The sequence below is a fragment of the Amblyraja radiata genome, chromosome 17 (assembly GCF_010909765.2).
Source record: "Amblyraja radiata isolate CabotCenter1 chromosome 17, sAmbRad1.1.pri, whole genome shotgun sequence".
Classification (NCBI taxonomy): domain Eukaryota; kingdom Metazoa; phylum Chordata; class Chondrichthyes; order Rajiformes; family Rajidae; genus Amblyraja; species Amblyraja radiata.
This window is the reverse complement of record NC_045972.1, coordinates 28,198,619-28,225,221: the sequence shown is the minus strand read 5'-3', so window position 1 is coordinate 28,225,221 and position 26,603 is coordinate 28,198,619. Positions and strand designations below refer to the sequence as shown.

At 49.5% G+C, this 26,603-nt stretch overlaps 1 protein-coding gene across 2 annotated transcripts; it reads left to right on the top strand.

Moving 5' to 3' along the window:
- Positions 1-781: 781 nt before the first annotated feature.
- On the top strand, positions 782-25,867 carry chst8 (carbohydrate sulfotransferase 8). 2 transcript variants are annotated; one of them, XM_033035923.1, is made up of 4 exons: positions 782-952; positions 18,451-18,485; positions 22,580-23,713; positions 23,757-25,867. In XM_033035923.1, exons 1-3 carry the CDS (start codon positions 835-837, stop codon positions 23,663-23,665), a joined length of 1,239 nt encoding a protein of 412 aa, XP_032891814.1. In that variant the 5' UTR covers positions 782-834; the 3' UTR covers positions 23,666-23,713; positions 23,757-25,867. The 2 variants fall into 2 exon arrangements, with proteins under 2 accessions (XP_032891814.1, XP_032891813.1); XM_033035922.1 differs by having other exon boundaries at positions 22,580-25,867.
- Positions 25,868-26,603: the final 736 nt, after the last annotated feature.

The window sequence follows — 26,603 nt, the reverse complement described above, 5'->3', positions numbered from 1 at the left end:
AAGAGCCAAAGAAGAGACGGAGCGAGGGAGAGCGGGAGAGAAGGAGGGAGTGAGAGAGTGAGAGAGGGAGAGCGTGAGAGAAGGAGAGAGTGAGAGAAGGAGAGAGTGAGAGAGGGAGAGTGTGAGAGAGGGAGAGAGTGAGAGAGGGAGAGCGTGAGAGAGGGAGAGAGGGAGAGCGTGTGAGAGGGAGAGAGGGAGAGAGCATGAGCGACAGGGAGAGCAAAGAGAGAGCCAAAATTGCAAGAGAGAGAGAGTGAGAGACAGAACACAACCGGCAGCGAGAGGGAAGGAGACAAAGTTAGAGTAAAAACAGTGAAAGACAAAGAGAGGATGAGATAGTACCAGGCGGCCTGAGGGAGGGCGGCTGAGAGAGTTGGGGTGGTGATAGGGGAGAGTGAGAAACTGAGAAAGGGAGGGATAAAGAGTGGGAGTTGGAGAGAACCAGAAGCAGAGGGGAAGAGAGGGAGAATAGGTGAGAGACGGAGAGAAGGAGTGGGGGAGAGGAAGGGAGAGACAGAGTAGGTGAGCAAAGACACAAGCAGAGAGTGGCACAGAAACAGAGGGAGAGAGGGAAAGAGGGAGTGGTGAGAGAGGTACGGAGTGGGAGTGGGAAGGAGAGGTGGGGTGGGTGTGGAGAGAAGGAATCTCAGTGGGTGAGAGAGGGGAAGGTAGAGAGCAGGAGAGAGACCGAGAAGGTGAGAGATGGTGTGGGAGAGTGAGAGGAGAGTGAGAGGAGAGTAAGCCAAAGGGAGGGACAGAGAGGTGGGAGACGGGGAGGGGGAGTGAGAGGTGGCGGTGCAGCAGTGAGTTCCCGACCTTCTGCCACGTGGAGCTATGATGACCATGAGGCTCTCGTACCTGTTCTCCTTCATCCTGCTGTTCGGATTGCTGGGAGTGCTGTTCCTCCTCCACGTTCAGGATCTGATTGATGTTTCCCACCAAGAGACCACAGGTCAGTGCGTAAACGTCTCTCTCCTCCTCTGGGAGGCGCCACTGAGCTCGTAGCCTTTACACTCAGCTTGCTCAGATAACGGGTCGCACGCACGCAAGGGGGAGGCAGAAGAAGAGAAACTGTTTCCAATGGCTGCAGATAAATTATTTTGAAGTAAGGGACATATGAAGAAAGACTGGATAGACTTGGCTTGTACTCGCTAGAATTTAGAAGATTGAGGGGGGATCTTATAGACACCTACAAAATTCTTAAGGGGTTGGACAGGTTAGATGCAGGAAGATTGTTCCCGATGTTGGGGAAGTCCAGAACAAGGGGTCACAGTTTAAGGATAAAGGGGAAATCTTTTAGGACTGAGATGAGAAAAACATTTTTTACACAGAGAGTGGTGAATCTCTGGAATTCTCTGCCACAGAAGGTAGTTGAGGCCAGTTCAATGGCTATATTTAAGAGGGAGTTAGATGTGGCCCTTGTGGCTAAAGGGATCAGGGTATGGAGAGAAGGCAGGTACAGGATACTGAGTTGGATGATCAGCCATGATCATATTGAATGGCGGTGCAGACTCGAAGGGCCGAATGGCCTACTACTGCACCTATTTTCTATGTTTCTATGTTTCTATGTTTCTATATAGCAGGGAAACCAGGGAATTACCCGAAAGATTGTGACTATCTGAATGCTTCCCTAAAGTCTGAGGTGTTTGGGAGAAAATGTAATCCCATTAAGTAGCAAAAACTATTCACAGGGGCAATGGATCCAGGAGCGATACTGTTATAGGGAGAGGTTGGATAGGCAGGGACTTTTTCCTCTGGCATGTAGGAGGCTCAGGGGTGACCTTACTGAGATGTACAAGATCATGAGGAGCATGGATAAAGTGAACCCAGTCTTTTTCCCAGGATAGAGGGTTCTAAAACTAAAGGGCACGAGCTGAAGGTGAGAGGGGAGAGATTAATGAGGGGCCTCAAGGGCAACTTTTTCACTCAGAGGGTAGCCCGTATCTTGAATGGCTTGCCAGAAAAAGCTATAGAAACGGATACAGCTCGATGGTTGTACGTGACATGCGCTGGGTCACAGCTGTGTAGGAGGTGGCTACTTGGAGTGAAATCGCTGCCCATTGAGACCAGATGCTGGTAAATGAATGGCTGTGACCCGGGCAGCTTTGTGCCCGCTGCCAACCTTAACTGACCCATATTTGCATGTTCCCTTTAAAATACGTCGCACAATTTGCAAAGCAGGTCTTGCACAGATATATTTAAACAATGAATTTAGTACAGCCATAAATCACTGCTTCAGCTCCAGACCAGGGATATTAAAAAGGAGCTCACAAGACGAGCGATTGGAATCCTCCCAATTTCTGCCACCATTGTCCCATCAGAAAGCTTGGGTTAGACAACAAGTAAATCTCCACAAATCACACATGTACATCTAGGGCAGGTACTCCATGGCATAGACTCAGAGTAAACCTCCTTCAGTACAGTCTTGGCAAACACTCCCAGGGCAGGAGCAGCGTGGGATACAGAGATAAAGCTCCCTCTACACTGCCTGTCATTATTCCCAAAGGAGTTTTGATAAACTGACAGTGATTAAAACATCTATGGTGTATGTGGCTGTGGAATAGTAATCAAGTGTACAGCAAGCACGAGTTAGTGGCAAAAAACTCTAGCCAGGTCTTGGCAGGAGGAGTGTCCGTGCTCTGCACTGTGTGGAATGTGCATGTGTGTACATGTCAATATATGTGTGTGTGAATGTTTGTGTGTGGAATATGTGTTTGTGCCTGTGTATGGATTGTGTGGAGTGTGTGTGAAGTTGTGTGTGTGTGTGTGGTGTGTGTGTGTTGTGTTTGTGTGTGTGTGTTGTGTGTGTTTGTGTGTGTGTGTGTTGTGTGTGTGTTTGTGTGTGTGTGTGTGTGTGTTTAGAGTGTTGTGTGTGTGTGTGTGTGTGTGTGGTGTTTGTGTGTGTGTGTGTGTGTGGTGTGTGTGTGTTTTGTGTGTGTCTTGTGTGTGTGTTGTGTGTCTTGTGTGTGTCTTGTGTGTGTCTTGTGTGTGTCTTGTGTGTGTCTTGTGTGTGTTTTGTGTGTGTGTTTGTGTGTGTGTTTTGTGTGTGTTTTGGGTGTGTGTTTTGTGTGTGTGTTTGTGTGTGTGTTTGTGTGTGTTTGTGTGTGTGTTTTGTGTGTGTTTAGAGTGTTGTGTGTGTGTGTATATGTGTGTTGTGTTTGTGTGTGTTGTGTTGTTTTTGTGTGTGTGTAAAGTGTGTGTATGTAGTGTATGTGTAGAGTGTGAGCGTGTGTGTGTTGTGGGGCAGGTGCTGGCAGTGGGGAGCTGACCAGACTGCTGGGTTAGTGTGGGAGCTCGCCGTGCTCCGGTTTGTCAGTGTTGGCCACTGCCGTAGACTCCTCCACCGTCCTCTCCATCACCCGGACGCTGCTTGCGTGAAGAAAGGAAGCAGGATGCAAGTAATTTTCCACAACATTAGACACAACTTAGTTCAGGTGCTTCGGCTGGAAACAAAGTCCCCTGTTGATCAATGTAAGCACATAAGCAAATAATTATATTTGTGGAGGCAGCAGACAGGAAATAGACTGTTAGTTTTGAAGGGTTAATCTGGAGGACAGGCTGTGTAGCTCGCCGTTGGTGCTCAGAGAGTGAGGGTAAATGAGAAACACTCTGCTTGTGTGACTGTCCCGGAGTGACACACAGAGTACACTCACAGCACGGTGCACACTCACGGCACTGTGTACACTCACGGCATAGTGTACACTCACGGCACAATGCCACAACACCATCTACACTCTGCCAGGTACCCTGATCCAGCAACTGTGCTGGGTTGACAAAATCCACGGTGGGAAAAATTGTCAGGAATTCCTGGGGGCATGGCCTTGCTGGGAATTACTCTGTGTATACTCTGGGTGGTGTATACTCTGGGTGGTGTATACTAGGTGGTGTATACTCTGGGTGGTGTATACTGTGGGTGGTGTATACTGTGGGTGGTGTATACTCTGGGCAGTGTATACTCTGAGTGGTGTGTACTGGGCGATGTATACTCTAGGCGGTATGTACTCTGGGTGATGTTTTCTCTGGGCGGTGTATTGTATACTGTACAATTATATAGATCCTGCGTGGTATATACTCTGGGAGTTGTGGTTCAATCTTATTGTATATAGGCACAAATATACTTAAGTACAAGTAGTGTAAGAACAGTAGCTTACACTGAGACAGAACACAAGAGTTTCTGCACTTCCAGCGCCAATTTGTACCCTTCAAGTTCAGAATTGGTAAAAATGTCAAGTCGTAACTTGGCCATAAAGGCCCGTTGTCCTGGCGGTGGCACTGGGTCGGAGTTGCAAGGGTCGGCCTGGCCAGACGATGCCCTCCAGCGCTGCTCGCCGCTCCGTGCTGCTGCAGGCCGCGTTTGATCTGCTCACTCGGCAACTTGAAGGACGGTTCAATGGGCCTTGGGTCGGGATCAGCTGGGGTATCTGATGTTGGCCAGGGGTGTGGGCTAGGGGGGAGCTGGGCTCAGGCCGCCCTCTCCCTCCCCTCGCCTGGACTGGTCACTGCGGCATTTCACGGATGTACCCTGCACCTTATGTCCTTTTTATTTCACAAACCTTATGGCAGAAGGAAAGTAGCCATTCCTAAACCTTTTTCATTTTTTTTTTTTAAATTTCAAAATAGACTTTATTCGAGAAATAAATATATACAATACATGATCCTTACAAAACTCCATCCGACATTCTCAGAGGCTATACATACATACAATACAGTTTCTCCAAATCATAAATTTATCCCCCCACACTTGCCACTCATGTGGTCCACGGGCGTGAAATCTCTTCCCTTATTTTTGAGGGGCGTCTCCACCACACCTTGCCCCCCATGTCCAGCAGCGGAAGGACCCTAGACTGTGGTCCTCCCCCACAGAGCCTTGGCGTTGGCTGCACCGAGCTTCAGTGCGTCCCTCAGCACGTACTCCTGCAATGTGCAGCGGGCCAGTCAGCAACATTCCCCGAAGGACATCTCGCTCTGTTGGGTGGTCAACAACGCTCGGGCAGACCAAAGGGCGTCTTTCACCGAGTTGATGACCTTCCAGCAGCACTCAATGTCCATCTCTGAATGCGTCCTTGGGAACAGTCCGTAAATCACAGAGTTCTCTGTGATGGAGCTGTTCGGAATAAACCGTGACAAGAACCCTTACAGACCTCTCCAGACTCTCTTTGCGAATCCACTCTCTGCAAAGAGGTGGGCAACCTTCTCCTCCACATAGCAGCCGTCCCGAGGGCAGCGTGCGATGGTAGTAAGCTTCCGACGATGCAGTGCCTGCAGAACGTTCTGTGCTGACCACTGCCCGATGGACTTGTGATCAAAGGTGTTGGTCCGGAAGAACCTTTCCACGAGAGATGGGGCGGCAATGTCCAGCTGACTGGCACATTGTGTGGCATCTGCGCCAGGCCCATCCTTCGCAACACTGGGGACAGGTAGAACCTCAGCCGGTAGTGACACTTGGTGCCCACGTGACTTGGCTCTACGCTCCGCCTGATGCAGCCACACACGAAGGTGGCCATCAGGGTGAGGGCGACGTTGGGCACGCTTTTACCCCCTTTGTCTGCCGACTTGTGCATTGTGGCCCATCGCACCCGGTCTATCATCGACCCCCAGATGAACTGGAAGACGGCCCGGGTAATCCCTGTGGCGTAGGAGGGAGGGACAGGACTTGCGCCAAGTACAGCAGCCCCGAGAGCACCTCACTCCTGATGACCAAATTTTTCCCCGTTATGGAGAGGGAGCGTTGCTTCCACAGCTCCAGCTTCTTCCCCACCTTGGCTATCCGCTCCAGCCAATTCTTGCCATTCCTAAACCTGCAAGGGAATGTTGTGGTTGTTTTTCAGGTTTGAGCAGAAAGGGTTTTGCAGTGGTTGAAGAGATGATCCCACTCCAGCGTGAGAGTGGGGCAATTAGCTGCAAGGCCTGGGAAACAAAAGCTGCATTTAGTTAAATGCTCTGTGGAATCAGACCAAATAACCATGGCTGTTTAGCACAACAGCACAATTCAGAGCAAAGCTAATTACTGCTTGCCTCATTGACTCTAAACTGTGTATATATTTATCAAACCCATCATCTCATAAACAAGGCGACATAACTCAATGATCCAGGCATTGGCAGATTCTACAAACCTCTGCATACATTTTCATCTTTCTCAACAGTTAACAGAAACAGCACGCTGATGCAGCGCTGCCTGTGTGGAGTCTGCACGTTATCTTTGTGTTTCCCCTTTGTGCTCCAGTTTCCTTTCATTTGCAAAGGACTTGCGGATCACTGGGTTAATTGTCTTCTGTGGGGGGGGGGGGGTGGGTGGCAGGGGATGGTGGGGAGAGCTGACGGCCATGTGAGTGGCAGTAGGCTACTGAGAGATACGTGGAAAATGGGATTTAGGAAGTGCTTTGGTGTTCGTCCATCATTCCCTGAAAGTAGCAACACAGTCGATATGTGGTGGAGAAGGCACATGGCATGATAGCTTTCGTGGATCGAACCATCTATATTACTAAAACTCTGTTCTTGACCGGTTTTGGCGATCTGTGCTGCGATTTCAGAGAGAACGCCGCCACCTACGGCCGTCATTTTTGGCCACCTCACTCCGAGCCCCCCTCCGCCGTATGTGTGCCGAGGATTTTTCCAGTCGATGAAAAATGACAGAGATATTAATGATTTTACAAAATTCCCCATTCTCTCTGCTGCCCCCGCTGGCGGCAGGGGGGAGGGACTATAAAACCAGGAAGTGGTGTGCCTCATTCAGTCTCTTCAAGATGGAGGAAGGCAGAGGGTCACATTTCTCTGAGCTGTGAATAACAGTGAACACATGTCCACACTACTGTGAGTAAGTACCCTTAATGTGGTTTGAAAATGAAAATACGGTTAAAGTAAAAAAGCACTGCCTGCAAATGGTTGTTTGGGGGGTTTGGGTTGAAATAAAAAGGCACTCTCTCTCTCTCTCTCTCTCCCCTCCTCTCCTCTCCCCCCTCTCCTCTCCCCCCCTCTCCTCTCCCCCCCTCTCCTCTCTTCTCTTCCCCCCCTCTCCTCTCTTCCCCCCCTCTCCTCTCTTCCCCCCCTCTCCTCTCTTCCCCCCCCTCTCCTCTCTTCCCCCCCCTCTCCTCTTCCCCCCCCTCTCCTCTTCCCCCCCTCTCCTCTTCCTCCCCTCTCCTCTTCCCCCCCTCTCCTCTCCCCCCTCTCCTCTCCCCCCTCTCCTCTCCTCTCCACTCCCCCCTCTCTCTCTCCCCTCTTTTCTCCCCCTCCTCCCCTCCATCCCTCCCCCACCGTCCCTCCCTAAACCCCCCTCCCCTCCACACACCCCTACCCCCTTCCCTACACCCCCCTCCCCCTCCCCCTCCCCCCTCTCCCCCCTCCCCCACCCCTCCCCCTCCTCCTCTCCTCTCCTCTCCCCCTCTCGCCTCCCCCTCTCTCCCCCCCCCCTCCTCTCCCCCCTCTCCCTCCCCCTCCTCTCTCCCCCTTCCCTACCCCCCCTCTCCTCTTCCCCTCTCTCTCTCCCCTCCCTCACCCCCTCCTCCCCTCCTCCCCTCCCCCCCCCCTCCTCCTCTCCCCCCCCCTCCCTCCCCCCCTCCCCTCCCCCCCTCCCTCCCCTCCCCCCTCTCCTCTCCCCCCTTTCCCCTCCCCCCCCCCTCTCCTCTCCCCCCTCTCCTCCCCCCTCCTCCATCCCCCCTCCCCTCCACCCCCCCCTCCCTGCTCCCCCCTCTCTCCCTCCCCTCCCTCCCCCTCCCCCACCTCTCCCTCCCTCCCCTCACCCCTCCCACCCCCTCTCCCTACACCTCACCCCTCTCCCCCTCTCTCACACCCACCTTTCTCCACTCACCCACCCTCCCTCTTCTCGTCCTCTCCACCCCCCTCTCCCTCTTGCCCCTCTATCTGTGTCTCTGTCTCTGCCCCTTCTCTCTCTGCCCTAACTCTCTACCCCCCCCTCTAGATGTGACTGCAAGTTGGGGGCTATGCGTCAGTAGATAGGGTGGTTATGGGGTAAAAGGAGCAAATTAATAATATTAATATAATATCAAGGGGGGTAATTAGCGTGAGTGCGGGGGGATAGTTAGTGTGTGTGACGCTGCATGCAGCCTACCCCCCCACAACTGCACGCTGGGGGAACAGACCCAACGGGTCTGCACTTGGTCTAGTAGAATATAAAAGTCGGGAGGTTATGTTGCAACCTTCTCAAAACACTGATTAGACCGCACAGAGTACAGTGTGCAGTTCTGGTCACCACATTGCAGGAAAGATGAGGTGGTGCTGGAGAGGGTGCAAGGGAGAGTCACCTGGATGTTGCCTAGATCAGAGGCCTTTACTTATGAGAGATTGAACAGGCTGACCTTGCTTTCCCTGGAGCGATGCAGGCTCAGGGGTGACCCAATAGAGGCATTAAGATTACAAGAGGCGTAGATAGGGTAGCTTGTCAGATTCCTTTTCTCTTGTTCTCAAGAGGAAGCAGTTGAAAGGGGATCTGAGGGGTAAGCTTGCTGCCAGAGGAGGGGTGGAATCAGATACAAATACTACATCGGGGCAGTAACGGGAGAGTATTTTGGTCAATGGCAAGACTGGTTGACTCTGGGAAGGAACCTCAGACCCAAACCTCTGCAAGTTATCCCTCGGGGCCGCTCATGTTGCAGACTCTGCTGCTGGTTGTCATCCTGCTGCCACATCCCTCTCCCTCTCCGCCAATTACCGACAGTCCCACAGAAGCTATTGTGTGCTGTTTGGAGGGTTACCTTGGCAACGCTCATTCCAAGGCCACTGCCTTCGTCTCCCGAGACAGTCTCCGGGGATGGAGGGCGGCTCGACTTCCACTCCCGTCCTGAGATGGCCACTGAGGAGGGGACGCCACATGGGCTGGCGGTGGGGGAGGGGGGGAAGGCCAGGTGGAGCCCTCATCTTGCAGTCCTCGCTGGGATTGTGTGCGATCCTGTCCGAGGGACATGGCTCTCCGATCGAATGAATGAAGGAATGAATACTTCATTGTCACATGTGACAAGTTACAGTGAAATTCTTTGCTTGCAAACCCAAGGTATGCAAATAGTGATCACATAAGGGCACAGACTAAAGTACATGCAGTATTTGTGCCAGGTCCCCCTTTGCTCTCCCCCTCGCCCCCCCCCCCCCCCCCGCTCTCTTCTCTCACGGCGGTCCCCCCATGCTGGGTCTTCTATTGTTCCACCTCCTCCACTGTGAGCCGTCACGGGTCCGGGGTCCCCACTAGTCAGTGAGGACACGCCATGTTGTCAGGGACACTGCGGGGACATCCTTGGAGATTTTCCTCTGCCTGTGAGATCTCTCTGGGGGGGGGGGTCCAGTCTCCTCCTGCACAATATCCCAGCTGAGTAACCCTGGCCTCAGCGCTGGAGGTGAACTTGAGAGACTGACGGCTGCATGGAGCTTTTCCTGCACCGTGCTGAGGTTCAGCTTAGCCCAGGGTTCTTCCAATGTTTAACTTGGGAATTTCAGCATAGGCATGTCAGGCCGAACGGCCTGTTCCTGTGTCATGTGTAAATGTAGTACCTGCCTTTTGCGAATCGTGCACTGGGACCTCAGCTCTCTGTATCTGATCTTGAAGATACTGGTCATAGAATCATGGAACTGTACAGCAGAGAAACAGACCCTTTGGCCCACTTTGTCCAGGCTGATCAAATTGGCATTGAACTGGTCCCAGAACCCTCTAATTCTATCCATACATTTGTCCAAATATATATATTTTTTAAGTCAGAATTGCATGCGCCTCTATAGCTTCCTCGGATACAGACTATCCTCTGAGTGAAAAAGGTGCCTCTGTGGACCCTCTTAAATCTCCTCCCTCTCACCTTAAGCCTTTGCCCTCTAGTTTTAGAATCCTCTATATTGGGAAAAACCCTGTGAGCGTTCACTTTACCCGTGCCCCTTGTGGTCTCTGCCCATCAGTAACACACCAGGATGACTGACAGCAAGGGTGACCAGCCGATTGTCTGAAGAAGGGTTTCGGCCCGAAACGTCGCCTATTTCCTTCGCTCCATAGATGCTGCTGCACCCGCTAAGCTTCCCCAGCAATTTTGTGTACCAGCCGATTGTCTACATTGGGAGTGAGCCATCAGGGCCAGTGTGCCGAGTCGATCACGAGAGGTGGCGTCTCTGACTCCAGTATGAGGGATGGATATTCAATGTCGGGAATGTAGAATAAACTGTGAAATGAATCAGAAACATTAAATATTCATGAACACCAACCCTTATGAAATCTGTATCAACCCACAGCAACGCCAGCTCCCAGTTCTGGAGAGGGAGCCAGATCCGTATCATGCCCAGTCTCTGCCAAATGATAGATTCACAGACTCCTCGCAAAAGCACTGTGATGCTATATGCAAAACCTCTCCCAGAATTCACCCACTGCTAGTGGGTAGTGCAAGGTGGCATTCTATGTCGAACAGTACAGCACAGGCCCTTCAGCCCACAATGTCCATGCCGAACATAATGCCAAGTTAATCTCCTCTGCCTGCACGTGATCTATACCCGGCCATTCCCTGCACATTCATATGCCAATCTAAAAGCCTCGTAAAACACCACTAGTGTATCTGCCTCCACCGCCACCCCTAGCAGCGTGCTCCAGGCACTCACCACCCCAGTGCGAAAAAATTCTTCCACACGTTTTTAATCTTTGCCGCTCACATTTTAAAGCTATGGCCTCCAGCCTTTGATATTCCCACCCAAAATACTTAGCAAAGTCAACGGTATGTTATCTGCCATTCTTTGATTTTCATCAACAGAATGTTATTGTTTACTATAAGGGGAATTGATTAATGAAAGCTGGGAAGCTATATTTAAGTTATACACAGCATTGGAGAGATGCCAAACTTTCTTAGTCTTCTGAGGAAGTGGAGGCATCGGTGTGTTTTCTTATCATCGATGTGGTCGGACCAGCTCAAAATAGTGGTGATATTTACACTGAGGGACTTGAAGCTATCAACCATCTCCACTTCAGCACCAAGTCACACCAGGGAGCGTGTGCTCCACTCCGCTTCCTGAAGTTGACAACGAGCTCCTTGGCTCTGCTACACCAAACGTCAGGTATGTCCATCATCTGCCCTGCACCTTGCAGTGTGTCAGTGTACAGCACATAGCTTGCACTGGAAGACCAATTTAGGGCAGCATGGTGACTGCTGCCTCACAACGCCAGTCACCCGGGTTCAATCCTGTTTGTACAGTGTTGGTACGTTCTCCCATGAGCGCATGGATTTACCCCGATGCTCCGTGTTCCTCCCACACTCCAAAGACGTACAAGTTTGTAGGTTAATTAGCTTCGGTAAAAATTGTGAATTGTCCCTAGTGTGTAGGATAGTGCTAGTGTACGGGGATCGCTGGTTGGTGCAGAATCAGTGGACCTGTTACCGCGCTGTATCTCTACACTAAAATAAGACCGAGGGGTTTAGGGCTGAGGAACAACAGTCTGTCTTGGTTCATCCACAGGGACTGTGTACATTTAAACTGAGGGATTCTCACCCTCCACGGTCAAAACGGCCCAACAGAGGATGTACTTCCTGCGGCAGCTGAGTAAACACAATCTGCCACAGGCAATGATAGTCCAGTGTTATACTGCCATCATAGAGTCTGTCCTCACCTTCTCCATCATGGTCTGGTTTGGCTCAGCCACCAAGCATGACATCTGGAGGTTGCAGCGCACTGTTCGATCAGCCGAGAAGGTTGTTAGCTGCAACCTTTCCCCCATCGACGAACTGTACACTGCAAGGGCCTGGGAGCGAGCGGGTAAGATCTCTAACCCCTCTCACCCTGGCCACAAACTCTTTGAACGTCTTCCCTCTGGAAGGCGACTCCGGACTGTTAAAGCCACCACAGCCAGACATAAAAACAGCTTTTGTTCCACGAGCAGTAGCTCTACTCAACAGCCAAACGTCTGTAGCCTCTGTTTGCTCCGGTATTTTATTTCATTCTTCACATGTTTAAATTATGTTTTATTTTTAATTGTCTACTGTATATTGTGTTGTTACTTGCGAGCAAAGCACCAAGGCAAATTCCTTGTATGTATACATACTTGGCTATTAAAATGTATTCAATTCAATTCAATTTGATAAACAGCAACCATCACCCTTGATTTACATGTGGAGCAGATGGACAGAACACAGGGGGTGAGAACAGAGAGATCGACTTTGTAAGGAGGAAAGGGTACAGTCAGACCCCGAGAAGTGGCTCCATAACACATTGATTATGTTCATAAGTTCTATGCGCAGAATTGAGTCTACTCTGCCATTCAATCATGGCTGATCAAACTTTCCCTCTCAACCCCATTCTCCTGTCTTCGCCCATAACCCCTAACACACTTACTAATCAAGAATATGTCAATCTCCACCTTCAAAATGTCCATTCACTTGGCCTCCACAGCCGTCTGAGGCAATGAATTCCACAGATTCACCATCTCCAAATAGGCTGCATTTGGAGTATTGGGTGCAGTACTGGAAGGATGTGGAGGCTTTGGAGAGGGTGCAGAGGAGGTTTACCAGAATGCTGCCTGGATTAGAGGGTTTCAGCTACAGGGAGAGGTTGGGTAGACTTGGATTGTTTTCCCCAGAAAGTCAGAGGTTGACGGGAGACGATAGAAGTATATATAATTATGAGAGGCATAGATCAGGTAGACAGAACCTTTTTCTGAGGGTGGAAATGTCCCAACACTAGAGGGCATAGCTATAAAGTGAGAGGGGGAATGTTTGAAACATATAAGATTGTTAAGGGTTTGGACACGCTAGAGGCAGGAAACAGCTTTCCCGATGATGGGGGAGTCCAGAACCAGGGGCCACAGTTTAAGAATAAGGAGTAAGCCATTTAGAACGGAGACGAGGAAACACTTTTTCTCACAGAGAGTTGTGAGTCTGTGGAATTCTCTGCCTCAGAGGGCGGTTGAGGCAGGTTCTCTGGATGCTTGCAAGAGAGAGCTAGATAGGGCTCTTAAAAATAGCGGAGTCAGGGGAAATGGGGAGAAGGCAGGAACGGGGTACTGATTTGGGATGATCAGCCATGATCACATTGAATGGAGGTGCTGGCTCGAAGGGCCAAATGGCCTACTCCTGCACCTATTGTCTATTGTCTTTAATGGAAGATAGACACAAAATGCTGGTGTAACTCAGCGGGCAGGCAACATCTTTGGAGGGACAGAATGCGTGACATTTGAGACCCCTTCTTCAGACGTGTGGGTAAGTTTTTTTAAATAGATGGTAGCGAGGGCCTGGAACACATTTCCAGGGTAGGGGTGGAGGCAGATACGATAGTGGTCTTTCAGATAGGCACATCAAAGTGCGGGGAATAGAGGGGAATATGGATCATGTACAGGCATATGATATTAATTTTACTAAAGCATAATGTTCAGCACAAACATTATGGGTTGAAGGGCCCATTCCTGTGCTGTACTGTTCTAGGTTCTGAAGAAAGATGAGATAAAGTAACAGAATTAGTGTGAGCTGAGAGAGAGATTGCAGGAACCAGGGTCTACAGCTATGATCTACTATGGACGGGTTATACTATGTACTTCAGTTTTGCACTATAATGGTCTGGTTACTTAGTTTCACATTATTTATTTATTATTTATTATTGTATATTTATTTGTTGTGTTATTGAACTAAGGAGCCAGTAAAGCTGCTGCAAATAAAAATGTAATTGTTCTGTCACTGGTACATTTGAAAATTAAACACTTGACTCTTTAAAAAAAAAAAAAAAAAGGAGAATGAATAAGAACAGCAATGACAGAGCCGGAAAGGGAGAGCGGAACTAGTTGGGTCGGTAAGGTTTAGCAACCTGTCCGTGAGTCAGTAACAGCTGGCAGCCTGAATGTAGCCAGTGCCTTGGCGGAGACTGTCAGGGCAGGCTGCCACCTACATGTAGTCATGGAGATGAACTTTAACATAAGAAGATGAAAATAGTTTAAGTAGTTCTGACATTAACACTTATCATTATCCTGGAAATCAAACAGCGACTGTCAATAGTCACAGTCAGTGACCATGCCACAAATAAACAGGGATCCTGTTCAGTAACAGAGGAGCGACTTTTACCCTGACTATGCAGCAAGTCAAGTCCAGAACCAGGGGTCACAGTTTAAGGATAAAGGGGAAATCTTTTAGGACTGAGATGAGAAAAACATTTTTTACACAGAGAGTGGTGAATCTCTGGAATTCTCCGCCACAGAATGTAGTTGAGGCCAGTTCATTGGCTATATTTAAGAGGGAGTTAGATGTGGCCCTTGTGGCTAAAGGTATCAGGGGGTATGGAGAGAAAGCAGGTACAGGATACTGAGTTGGATGATCAGCCATGATCATATTGAATGCGGTGCAGGCTCGAAGGGCCGAATGGCCTACTCCTGCACCTATTTTCTATGTTTCTAAGTTGGGCATTGAGCAACGATCCCCCAGCCTCTCTCCACCTTACCTATTTCCACCTATCACCCACAAGCCTGTGTCCCACAACCTCCCTTCCCTCTCCCTGGCCCTACCCGCCCATCACCCCCCCACTCCCACCCCCAACCCCCCCCCAACCTCACCGTCTCACCCTGTACAGACAGTGAGCCAGAGAGAGAAACTGCAGGAAACAAGATCAGCGAGTACGATCTACTATGGATTTTGTTTTTGTTGCACTAGGTCAGTGTTGCTGATTCACCGGCATTTCTAAATCTCACCGACCCATCTCGCCTTCTCGGGTCTATCGTTGCTGTTCTTATTCCTTCTATCCCACCTTGTTTTTTTGTAAAAGAGTCACTGAATTTCTCCAGCATTTTGTTTGTTTTGCTCCAGATTCCAGCATCTGCAGCCTTTCTCTATACTGAGAGATGGAACAGAGAACAGAGACAGCATGGATTCATGAAAGGGATATCACATCTGCCTGATTTTTAATGAAGTATGCAACAGAAGCAGTCATGAGGGCAGTCCCAGAGCAATCAGCTGGCCCAAGGGGGCAATGATGCCTAAGTGAAGCCATGAAGTGGGGCAGGAAATTGAAGGAGCTGGACCAGTGCCTACAGAGAACGAGACTAGATGGAACTAGTGGCAGCAGGGATCGGAGAGCTCGGGGTTCATGAGAAGCTCCCTCCCATCTTACCAAACCGAGCAACCTCGCCTCAGCCCAGCCTGGACAGCGTGCTGGGGGAGGGGGAAGAGTTCCAGACTTTCTCAGAGTCTGAGGAAATGATTTCTGACCTCGCCCTGGTATATAATGTTATAGAGGGGAAGAGGGAATAGGGGAGATGGGGAGAGCATGTTGGTGGTAAAACAGGAATGGCGGGGGGGTGAGATTGGGAGAGGAGAGACTCTAGAAGGAGAGTGAGCGGGAGGATGAGTGGAATGGAGGGAGAGGGGATGAGAAGAGAAGGGATGGAGAGAGTATTGTCACCTATATCCAGTTACAGTGAAAAACCTTCTACGCTATCCAGCAGTCATACTGTACATGAGTACAATTCAAGAATCACGAGAGTTTATTGTCATGTGTCCCAGATAGGACAATTAAATTCTTGCTTTGCTTCAGCACAACAGAATATATTTGGCATGAATACAGAACAGATCAGTGTGTCCATATACCAATTTATAAATATATACACACATGAATAAATAAACAGATAAAGTGCAAATAAACAGAGAATGGTCTATTAATGTTCGGAGTTTTGTTTGAGTTGAGTTTAATAGCCTGATGGCTGTGGGGAAATATCTATTTCTGAACCTGGATGTTGCAGTCTTCAGGCTCCTGTACCTTCTACCTGAAGGTAGCAGGGAGATGAGTGCGTGGCCAGGATGATGTGGGTCCTTGATGAAACTGCCAGCCTTTTTGAGGCAGCGACTGCGGTAGATCCCCTCGATGGTAGGGAGGTCAGAGCCGATGATGGACTGGGCAGTGTTTACTACTTTTTGTAGTCTCTTCCGCTCCTGGGCGCTCAAGTTGCTGAACCAAGCCATGATGCAACCGGTCAGCATGTTCTCTACTGTGCACCTGTAGAAGTTATAGAGAGTCCTCCTTGACATACCGACTCTCTGTAATCTTCTCAGGAAGTAGAGGCGCTGATGTGCTTTCTTTATAATTGCATCAGTGTTCTCGGACCAGGAGAGACCTTCAGAGATGTGCACGCCCAGGAATTTGAAGCTCTTGACCCTTTCCACCATCGACCCGTTGATATAAACGGGACTGTGGGTCCCCATCTTACCCCTTCCAAAGTCCACAATCAATTCCTTGGTTTTGCTGGTGTTGAGGGCCAGGTTATTGGGCTGGCACCATTTGGTCAGTCAATCGATCTCTCTTCTATACTCTGACTCGTCTCCATCAGTGATACGTCCCACAACAGTGGTGTCGTCAGCGAACTTGATGATGGAGTTTGCACTATGACCGGCTACGCAGTCATGAGTATAGAGCGAGTACAACAGCGGTCTGAGCACGCAGCCTTGAGGTGCTCCCGTGCTAATTGTTATCGAGGCTGACACACTTCCACCAATACGAACAGTCTGTGGTCTGTGAATGAGGAAGTCGAGGATGCAATTGCAGAGGGATGCGCAGAGACCCAGTTCTGCGAGCTTGGTAACCAGCTTAGAGGGGATGATTGTATTAAATGGCGAGCTGTAATCAATGAATAACAGCCTGACATATGAGTTTTTGTTGTCCAAGTGGTCCAGAGCGGAGTGGAGAGCCAGCGAGATCACATCCACCATTGATCTGTTGTGGCAGTAGGCGAACTGCAGTGGGTCCAGGTTTTTGTCGAGGTAGGAGTTGATTTGTGCCATGATCAACCTCTCAAAGCAATTCATCACCACCGACGTTAGTGCCACTGGTCTACAGTCATTGAGTCACGTCACCTTGTTCTTTTTGGGCACCGGTATAATTGATGCCCTTTTAAAGCAGGTGGGAACCTCAGACCTCAGAAGAGGTTAAAAATGTCCGTAAAAACTCCAGCCAGTTGGTCCGTACAGGTTTTTAGAACACGACTGGGTATGCCATCAGGACCAGATGCTTTTCGAGGGTTCAGCCCTCTGAAGGATTTTCTGACGTCGGCCTCTGTGACTGTGACTGAAATACCATCAAAGTTAATGGGGTTCGAGAAGGCACATCAGTGTTCTCCCTATCAAAGCGTGCGTAAAACGCATTGAGCTCATCAGGGAGTGATGTTTCGCCGACATTCGAGCTACCTCCTGATTTCGCTTTGTAGGAGACGATTGCATTCAGGCCCCGCCACAGCTGCCAAAAATCTGTCTCATCCTTCAGCTTGGAGCAGAAGTTCCTTTTGGCCTTTTTGATGGCCTTACCAAGGCCGTATCAAGCCATGTGCAAGTATACCAGGTAGTGCAAAGAGAAAAATACCAAGATACAGAAAATAATGTTACAGCGAAAAAGTGCAATATTCGCAATGAGGTAGGTTGGAAGATTAGGACTACACCCTAGCTTATGGGATGGTTGTTCAGTCATCTGATAACAGCGGGGAAGAAGCTGCTCCTGAATCTGGTGGTGCTTGCTTTCGAGCTTCTGCCTGACGGGGAAAGATGGAATGACTGGGGCGAGTGGTGCTTGAGACAGGAGGAGGGAGCATGGTGGTCTGTGGGGCTGTGCACCAGACCACATCGCTCTTGCATGAAATCCTGCAACGCCACCATTCATCTTGCTCCCTGTCATCAACTCTATCACCTTTAGTTCATTCATTTTGATAATATATTGTAAAATGGTTAACATTTTCTGAGACTCTCGTTTTGCTGCACTAATGTTGATTTTGTAGATTCTCTGGGACTCACATGAGATTGCAATCATCAAAATTATTTTAATTTAAACACATCTAGAGTACACAAACTGGTAAGGGCTAGTGGTAGACCAGAGGGTAGGGAGTTCTCCAGAAGTCAGCATTCAGATTATAAAGCTAACAAGTAGGAAGAAAATTAATAATATGAGAAAACTGGCAGGTAACATCCAAACAAACAGCAGGAGATTCCAAGGAGTTTTTAAAAAAAGGAAGAGGGTATCTAGGGTAATTCCTGAATTGGGGAATTAATAATATTAGATAAAGCAGAAAACTTAAAATCAATACTCTGATCCAGTCTTCAGGGCAGTGTCAAAAAGGAGGAAGAACTTGTCATGCTGCCCCTTGTGAGGGACAAGGCTCAGGTAGTTCCTCTGAAAGGAAATAGTTGCATCTAAGTGTAGTCCTGGTTCTGGTAAGAACACAAAGGCTGGAGGAACTCAGCGGGTCCGGCAGCACCTTTTGAAGACATGTAGAGGTGATGTTTCGGGTTGGGACCCTTCTTAGTCATAACTCTGTTCTGGGGGAAAGGGGTTGGGTGAATGAGGGCACCTTGAATGCTTGTATCGTGAAAATGCTCTCCTGCTCCTTGTAGAAAATTTGGGGCAAGCATGACATGGGCAGAATGGCCTCCTACTGTTTCTCTTCTGCTGCACATTCCAGCTCTATGTTCAATGCTGCAAGGTTAGTGTCACTTTGTGTTGCTAATAAAACATTCCTTTACATTCCAGAAACCGGCCCCCAGGGAAATCCAGGAGAGCCACAGGTGAGTGGTGGAGCAAGGTTAACGACGACATACTATCACAGGTAGAGGGTCTGGGAGTGAAGCACAGCAGGGGTAATGAAAGTGGAGACAGTGAGCGAGGAAAATGGGGGGCATTGAGATGGGAGAGGCAAGGGTGGAAATCGTGCACTAGGATGTTACCTGGGCTTGCAAGCTGGAATTATAGGAAGAAGTTGAATAGGCTGAGACTTTTCTCTTTGGAGCATGGGAGGCTGAGGGTTATTGAGGTGTAGATCATGAGGGCCATGGATACAGTGAACACACAGTCTTTTTCTCGGAGTAGACTATTCTAAAAGTAGAGGGTATAGGTTTAAGGTGAGAGGGGAGAGATTTAAGAGGGACCTCAAAGGTTTATCACTCAGAGGGGTAGTCCATATCTGGAATAAGCTGGCAGAGGAAGCTCTCGAATCAGATACAATTAAGACTTTTAAAAGACACTTGGGTAGATACGTGGATAGGAAGGACTCAGAAGGCTGTGGACTAAATGCAGTTAAACAGGACTAGCCCAGAAAGCCAACTTGGTCGGCACAGACACGGTTGGCTGAAGGGCCTGTTTCCGCACTGTAGAACACCTTGAGATGCAGGTAATGGGACAGAAGGCAACGATTTTCCTGCTCGTTGAATCTGATGGAATGTTGCATGGTGTCCGATGCTTAGAAATTGCCAGTAGTGAGCAGAAACCATGGTCAATTTAGGATTATTGCAGTTTCCAGGGGCAGGGCAGTGAATGTGGAGAGACTAAGATGGAACCAACACTGAGCGGTCTGTGGTTAGTTGTGGCTGATTCCTGCCTCTGTGCTCCATTATACCAGGAGCTGGGCTCACACACTCCTCAGAGCATCATTATCCCTGGACATACCGCAGGCCATTGCAGCTTCCCACCCTCCAGAAACTCCCCGAATCTACCTCCAACAACCCGGCGAAACATTGGTTCAGACCCTGAGCCACAGGAGATGCCAGAGTGCGACCACACAGCTTGGCCGAGGAGGGAGGTGTGAGGGGCGCGTCTGATGGGGAGATTGAGGAGGGGGTTCTGGAGCAGAGGCCCCGGGCAGCTGATGGCAAGGGACTGACAAAGGGACAAGGGACTTGGAACAGCGGACTGACAAACCGTGCATAACCCAGAGTGTGCAACTCTGGGAAGTTGTAGGGTCATAGGAGTAGGTGACAGAGATGGGGTGAGGTCGGGAGCAGCTGGAGTGACACCCAGCAGAGTCTCAAGCACCTGTATACGTGGCCTGCAATACTTTTTAAATTTTCTGTCAAAATGTTTGTGGTGGAAAAGCTGTTCATGAGTGTGTGGCAGGAGATGGTGATGTGATGGAATACTCATGGACAATGTCCATTCCTGCAGTCTAACGCCCCTCCCTCAGTTTTCTCTTTCCCCCAATGCCCTAACAACCCCCATCTCCTCTCCTTCCTGCCCATCTGCTCCCCTCAGTGCCCAGCTCCCTCCTTTCAGCCCCCAGCTCCTTCACCCTCCTCTCAGTCCCCTCTCCTCTCTTTCCCTCAGCCCCCCTACTCCTCTCGCCTACACCAGTTCCCTCCCTCTCTCCCCCTACCCCAGGTCCTTCCCTGGGTTCCATATATGCAGCGATCCAACAGCGCCACCTGCCGGCCATGACGGGGACTGGGTGGTGAACCTGTGGAATTCATTGCCACAGATGGCTGTCGGCATGTCATTAGGTATTTCTTAAGGCAGAGATTGACAGATTCTTGATTAGCAAGGGTGTCAGGGTAACGGGAAGGAGGCAGGAGAATGGGGTTGAAAACTTATGACAGCCTGGACCAGCGTCAAGAGAGAGGCAGGAGGCCATTGGCCTGTCATACCTGCGCTACCCTTCAGAAACATTTACCTGTCACCGGTCCATATCTATATGGGCAGATCCATGAGTTTGGAGAACATTGTAGCAGCTTGTGGTGCACCACTCCAAATTCCCATTGACCACTAGAGTGATTTCTCATCTGTGCAGCCTTGTTCTCATTTTAAAATTATTCCTTGCCCTTATTTTTCTGCTGAGGAAATAATTCTTCTGTCGTTATGCTACTTTTTTTTAACCATTTACATCGAGTCCACCCTCTTGTCCCTCCTTTAAACAAGGGAGTTCAAGGCTGGATTTTGCTGCATCAATGCTTGCCTTTATCGCCCGCCCACCCACCCACCTCTGACTTACACTTTGCAGTCTCCCAGTCCCATCACAGCAAGTCAGAAGGCTAAGTGTACGCTGGGCTACCGTGCATGAGGATTTGAGTATCAGTATAGAGCAGGTGCAACCATAGAATACTGTGCACAGGTCAGGTCTCCCTCTTCACACTGTTACACTGGTGACAGAGGCAGTAGAGTCATAGGTTCGCCAGATTGATTTCTGAGATGCTATTTGTTGCAAGGAGAGGCTGAGCCTGTACTCTCTTAAGTTCAGAAGAAAGAGGTGATCTGTTTGAAATGTATAAACGTGTTGCAGGACTTGGCAGAGTAGATACTTGGTGGCGTTTCTCTCGGCTGAGTCTTGTGGAACCAAATGTCAAATCTCAAAATAAGCAAAATTCAAAGTGAAACAAAAACTGAAAATACCCAGCATGTCAGGCTGCCTCTGTGGGACGAGAAACAGAATCAACATTACAGGCTGAATAACCTTCATCTGAGGCATTCTGACCTGAAACAGTGACCATTTCTCTTCCCAAATGGCAACTTGAACATGCTGAGTATTTCCTGCTTTTTCTGTTTTTGTCCCAAAATGAGAGGTCAGCTATTTAGGACTGAGATGCAAAGAATTTTGCACACATGGATCTTTGGAATTTTTCTACCTCAGTGAGTAGTGGAGCTCAGGCATGAAGTAAATTCCAGTCAGAGACTGACTGATTGATCTTTAGATGTTGAGAGATTGAAAGGTCATGGTTTCACCAGCTCAGAATGTCCAAGGAGCTCAGAGTCAATTGCTAATTTCATGATGTGGCTAATGTTTTAATTCCAATCTGTATACAGAAGGATGCCACAAGCAGCAGTTAGATAATAACCAGGTTTCAGGTGGTGGTTGAGGAATGGGCATCAGCAATCAAACCCTGGCAGCTGTATTTCCTCCACTCCTTCCATTCACATAGGAATTTTTATTTCCATCCAACAGAGCCTGTGTCGAACATTTCATTGATGGTTCCCTTAGCATTGATCATACAAATGCTAGTTATGTCTTCACTGTGTATCCCAAACCCAACCAGCAGCTGGCACTAATCCACGCTCAGCCTGCGCTACATCACCCAGGTTAGAGAGTTTGAGTTTAGTTTATTGTCATATTAACTGAGGTACAGTGAAAAGATTTTGTTGCATGCTAACCAGCCAACGGAAAGACAATACAGGATTACAATCAAGTCATACACAGTGTAGAGTAACAAGATAAAGGAAATAATGTGAATAACATTTAGTGCAAGATAAATCCAGTAAAATCGGATCAAAGATAGTCTGAGGGTCTCCATTGAGGTAGATAGTAGTTCAGGTCTGCTCTCTAGCTGTTGGTAGGATGGTTCAGTTGCCCGATACCAGCTGGGGAAAATGTCCCTGAATCTGGGCCCAAGAACTACCCGTATTGCACTGCCTGCAGTGTGTGCGTTTGTGCAAAGCCCAGGGAAGCTGTGCACTTTGGATTGATACTAAAAAATAGACAAAAAGTGCACGAGTAACTTAGCAGGTCAGGCAGCATCTCTGGACAATATGGATAGGTGATGCTTCAGGTAGAGAGCAATCTTCAGTGATGGGGCGGGGAGGGGGGGGGATGAAAACTGGAAAGAGGGGCGAGGCAAAACCTAGTTTTAGGTGGATACGGGGTGTGAGGGGGGGGGGGGAGAAGTTAACAGGCTGAACAAATGCATGAGATGAAAAGGCAGAAGGTGTGAGACAGGGACAGAAGAGGGTGCATTGTGAATCCAGAGGAAGGAATATTAGAGGATGAGGAGAAATGGGTCCAGATGGAGCACAAGGCCGGGGGGGGGGTGGAGAAGGATGGAAAAAGGAGATTGATTGTGAGTTAATCAGCCTAAACGGTAGAATTTAACGTTCATGTTGCTTGGTTGTTTTTCTTCTTTAGGGAGCACGAGACTGGGACCACAACACGGCCACTCAGCCCATCCTCACCTCCGACCCTGCGAGAAGCCCCGCCCAACTGTGCACAGACACGCCCCCTCTGCGACAGGCCCCGCCCCCGGGCACGACCCTCCGCGGCCGGAGGCGCAGGCGTAGAAGGAAGGCGCCGGGTGGCGCGATGTCACCTCAGCGCCGCTTGGGGGCGCCGCAGCTGGAGGACCAGCAGCAAGGCCTAGGGCGGCAGGGACGCGGGCGCTTGAGGGCGGTGCAGGATGGCCGCCGGCGGCTGGTGGACGAGGCCTGTCTCCAGTACCGCGGTGACGGGATGCCGGGCTCCAGGCTGCCGGACCCACACCACGTCTCCCGCATCTACGTGGAGGACCGGCACCGCCTGCTGTACTGCGAGGTGCCGAAGGCGGGCTGCTCCAACTGGAAGCGGGTGCTGATGGTGCTGAGCGGCCTGGCCAGCTCTCCGGCCCACATCCAGCACCAGGCCGCACACTACGGCAACTCGCTGCGGCGTCTCGACAGCTACGACCGCGCCGGCATGGCTCGCCGACTGCGCACCTACACCAAGGCGCTGTTCGTACGGGAGCCGCTGGAGCGCCTGGTCTCCGCCTTCCGCGACAAGTTCGAGCAGCCCAACACTTACTACCACCCGGTCTTCGGCCGCGCCATCATCGCCCGCTACCGGCCCAACGCCACCCGCCAGGCCCTGCGCTCCGGATCGGGCGTCACCTTCCCCGAGTTCGTGCGCTATCTGCTGGACCCGCGGCGGCCACTCGGCCTCGACATCCACTGGGAACGCGTCGGTCGCCTCTGCAGCCCCTGCCTTGTCCGCTATGACTTCATCGGCCGCTTCGAGAACCTGGCGGCCGAAGCTGAGGCGCTGCTGCGCCTGGTCGGGGCCCCCGCCAACCTCACCTTCCCCCGCTTCAAGGACCGGCACCGGCGGGAGGAACGCACCGGGCCGCAACTCAGCCGCCGCTACCTCGCCCAGCTGTCGGCCGACGAGCGCCGCCGCGCACAGGACTTTTACCTGACCGACTACGCCATGTTCAACTATTCGCGGCCCTTCGGCCCAGGGTGAGGGCAACGGTCGGCGCCATGGAGATGGGGGGCGTGACCTGGGGACCAAGTAGGGTAGAGATGGGAGCGGAGCCTATGTACTGGAAGCAGAGACAGTGCTGGAGTAACTCAGCGAATCAGGCAGCATCTCTGGAGAATTTTTTTTATCTCCAGAGAAGTTGCCCGACCGGCCGAGTTCGTGTCTATCTTTGGTATGAACCAGCAGCTGCAGTTTCTTTGTTTCTACACGATGTATTAGACTAGAGGATGGGGTATGCACAGAGAGAGGGGGCTTTAAGGGACAGGCCCAGGCAAGATTGACTCCTGAGTTTATACTCCCCAGTCTCCTAAAGGCCCTCCACCGTCCATTCTGCCCAGTTCTGGAGCATCCTCGCTCAATTCCAAGGTAATGCATCCTAACTCTCGTCACCCGGTGCAAAGCATTCACAAAGGGTGAGGGTATCACTGGTGATGGGGACAGGGTAGGAGGGGACACAGCATTCCACCCCAGTACAGAGCTATTGCTCCTTTCTCCAAACCTCACATTTGTTATTGGTTTATTATTGTCCTGTGTACTGAGATACAGTGATGAACTTTGCGTGCTATCCATTCAAATCATATTATACACGTTCAAACAAGCCATACAGAAATACAACAGGTAGTCATAGTTATATAGCATTGAAAGGATAAAGTAGGATTGGATAGTCTGGTATTTTTTTCCCCTTTAGCGTGGGAGGCTGAAGGATGTCCTTACAGAGGTTTCTAAAATGGTCAGTCTTTTTTTCCAGGGTTAGGGAATCTAAAAGTAGAGGGCTCAAATAGAAGGTGAGAGGGGAAAGATTCATAAGGAGCCTGAGGGGCAACATTTTCCCACAGGGTGGTGGATATATGGAAGGCAGGGGGCACATGGGTTAGGGCAAGTACAATTGCAGCATTTAAAATACATTTGGACAGATAAACGGATAGGAAGAATTCGGAGGGATATGGGACAAACACAATTAGGACTAGCTCAGGTAGACAACTTGGTCCCAAGGGCATGTTCCCATGTTATCTAACTGATACTTTAAAATAATAGGTTTAAGGTGTTTAGGGTACATGGTATAGGTATGGAGGGAAGAAAATGTAGATGGAGCGGAGATTCTGTTGGACTGGCTACGGAATTGTTCCACAGCTCTCCAGTCCCAGTGAGCTTGCAAAACAGAATATCCATCCTAGGCCCACAGTATAATCCCACGTTTATTCCAGATTCCACTCTTTCTCTGACGCCTCTGTCCCTTCACCTGTTCAACAATCTTTTGTTGAACCCTCCCCTCCTCTTTGTCTGCCTTATTTCCCCCATCCTATTTATTTTAGCCCCAGTCAATGACCTTCCCAGTGTATTGTAGTGAGGTAATCCGTAGTTGCTAAGACTTCGGTGCCTTTTACAAACCCATACCTGATCTTGCGGGGAGCTCATTGCGTGGCTCGTAGTCACTGATTGAGAGAGTGGGATGGTTTCAAATTCAACTTGGGCTGCATGGATGAAAGGTTTTGTTGACTAAATATCCTTCTGTGAATTTAACCTCAAAGTGGTCTCAAGCCAGTTTTCCAGTGAAACATTGGGAGCTGGTGCTGGAACTCTGCAGAGAGTCTACATTCCATTTATTCCTTTTTTCCACATTTCCATGTTCTTCTTGGTCTGATAAGGCAGCATATCGGATAGCTTCACTTTGTATCCAACCCCTGCTCTTCCTGCTCCAAGCGTGTGCGACGGAATCATCGGGCGGGAGCTTCACTCTGTACTTAACAAAGTGTTCTTTTGTCCTTCCTCAGTAGGAACTCTGATCATTCTGTGCTCCCTTGGTACTTCATAGAAATAAATATTTTGTGTGCTGTGGAGAGGGAGCTGTACTCTGTCTGTTGAACCTGTGATGGCTAGCTCTGGCTGTATTGACATCTCTTGCCTCATTGACTATAACAATTGAAAGACTACGATGAAAATTGTATAAATACTTTTGTTTTTCAGGGCTAGTATTGTGGAAGCGTGGTGACATTTTATTTAAGGATAAGATAGAGAATTTATGGGAAATAATTGTATCGTAGCACATTAAATGTGAGTTGTGTGGTTCTGTGACTGGTGTACATTAGGAGGCTGGACCTTTTATAACCCATCAAATGTGAATTGTAAATTTAACTGAGATTTATTGTGCAATAAATTATATTAAAACCTTTTCCAATAATTGCATATACTGCCTTCTACCTTAGATTTTCTATCCACAGAGTGACAAAATGGAAAGAGTTTATATTTCTAAAGCATCTTTCACATCCTCTGAACGCGCTATGAAAAACGCAGTGACAGAATTATGCACATAAAAATCCCACAGAGGGAATGTGGAAATTGAACATAGAACCGTAAAGACACAAAAAGATGGAGTAACTCAGCGGGACAGGCAGCATCTCTGGAGAGAAGGAATGGGTGACGTTTCGGGTCGAGACCCTTCTTCAGACTGAATGGGATAAAAGCTGTAATAGCATAAGGGAAGGGAATAAAAGCTGTATTAGTATAAGGGTCTCGACCCGAAACATCACCCATTCCTTCTCTCCAGAGATGCTGCCTTCCCGCTGAGTTACTCCAGCTTTTTGTGTCTATCTTCAGTTTAAACCAGCATCTGCAGTTCCTTCTTATACATAGTACAGCACAGGAACAGGCCCTTCTGCTCATGTCAGTGCTGAACGTGTTGCTAAATTTAAGTAATCCCATCTGCCCGCTTATGATCCATATCACTGTCCAATTACCCTCTACTAACATTCTACTCCGCCTAGCAGAGCTGGTCCACACCCTCAACAACTTCTCCTTTGACTCCACGCACACTCCAACTCCAAGACGTAGTTATGAGCACCCGCATGGCCCCAGCTATGCCTGCCTCTACGAAGGGTACGTTGAACAAACCCTGTTCCAGGCATACACTGGCCCTATCCCC

Excerpts from the sequence above, each read along its gene's own strand:
- chst8 (XM_033035923.1), top strand. The coding sequence starts at position 835 with ATGATGACCATGAGGCTCTCGTACCTGTTCTCCTTCATCCTGCTGTTC. Across the intron at positions 953-18,450 it reads TTCCCACCAAGAGACCACAG|AAACCGGCCCCCAGGGAAAT; the intron begins GTCAGTGCGTAA and ends TTTACATTCCAG. Across the intron at positions 18,486-22,579 it reads GAAATCCAGGAGAGCCACAG|GGAGCACGAGACTGGGACCA; the intron begins GTGAGTGGTGGA and ends TTTCTTCTTTAG.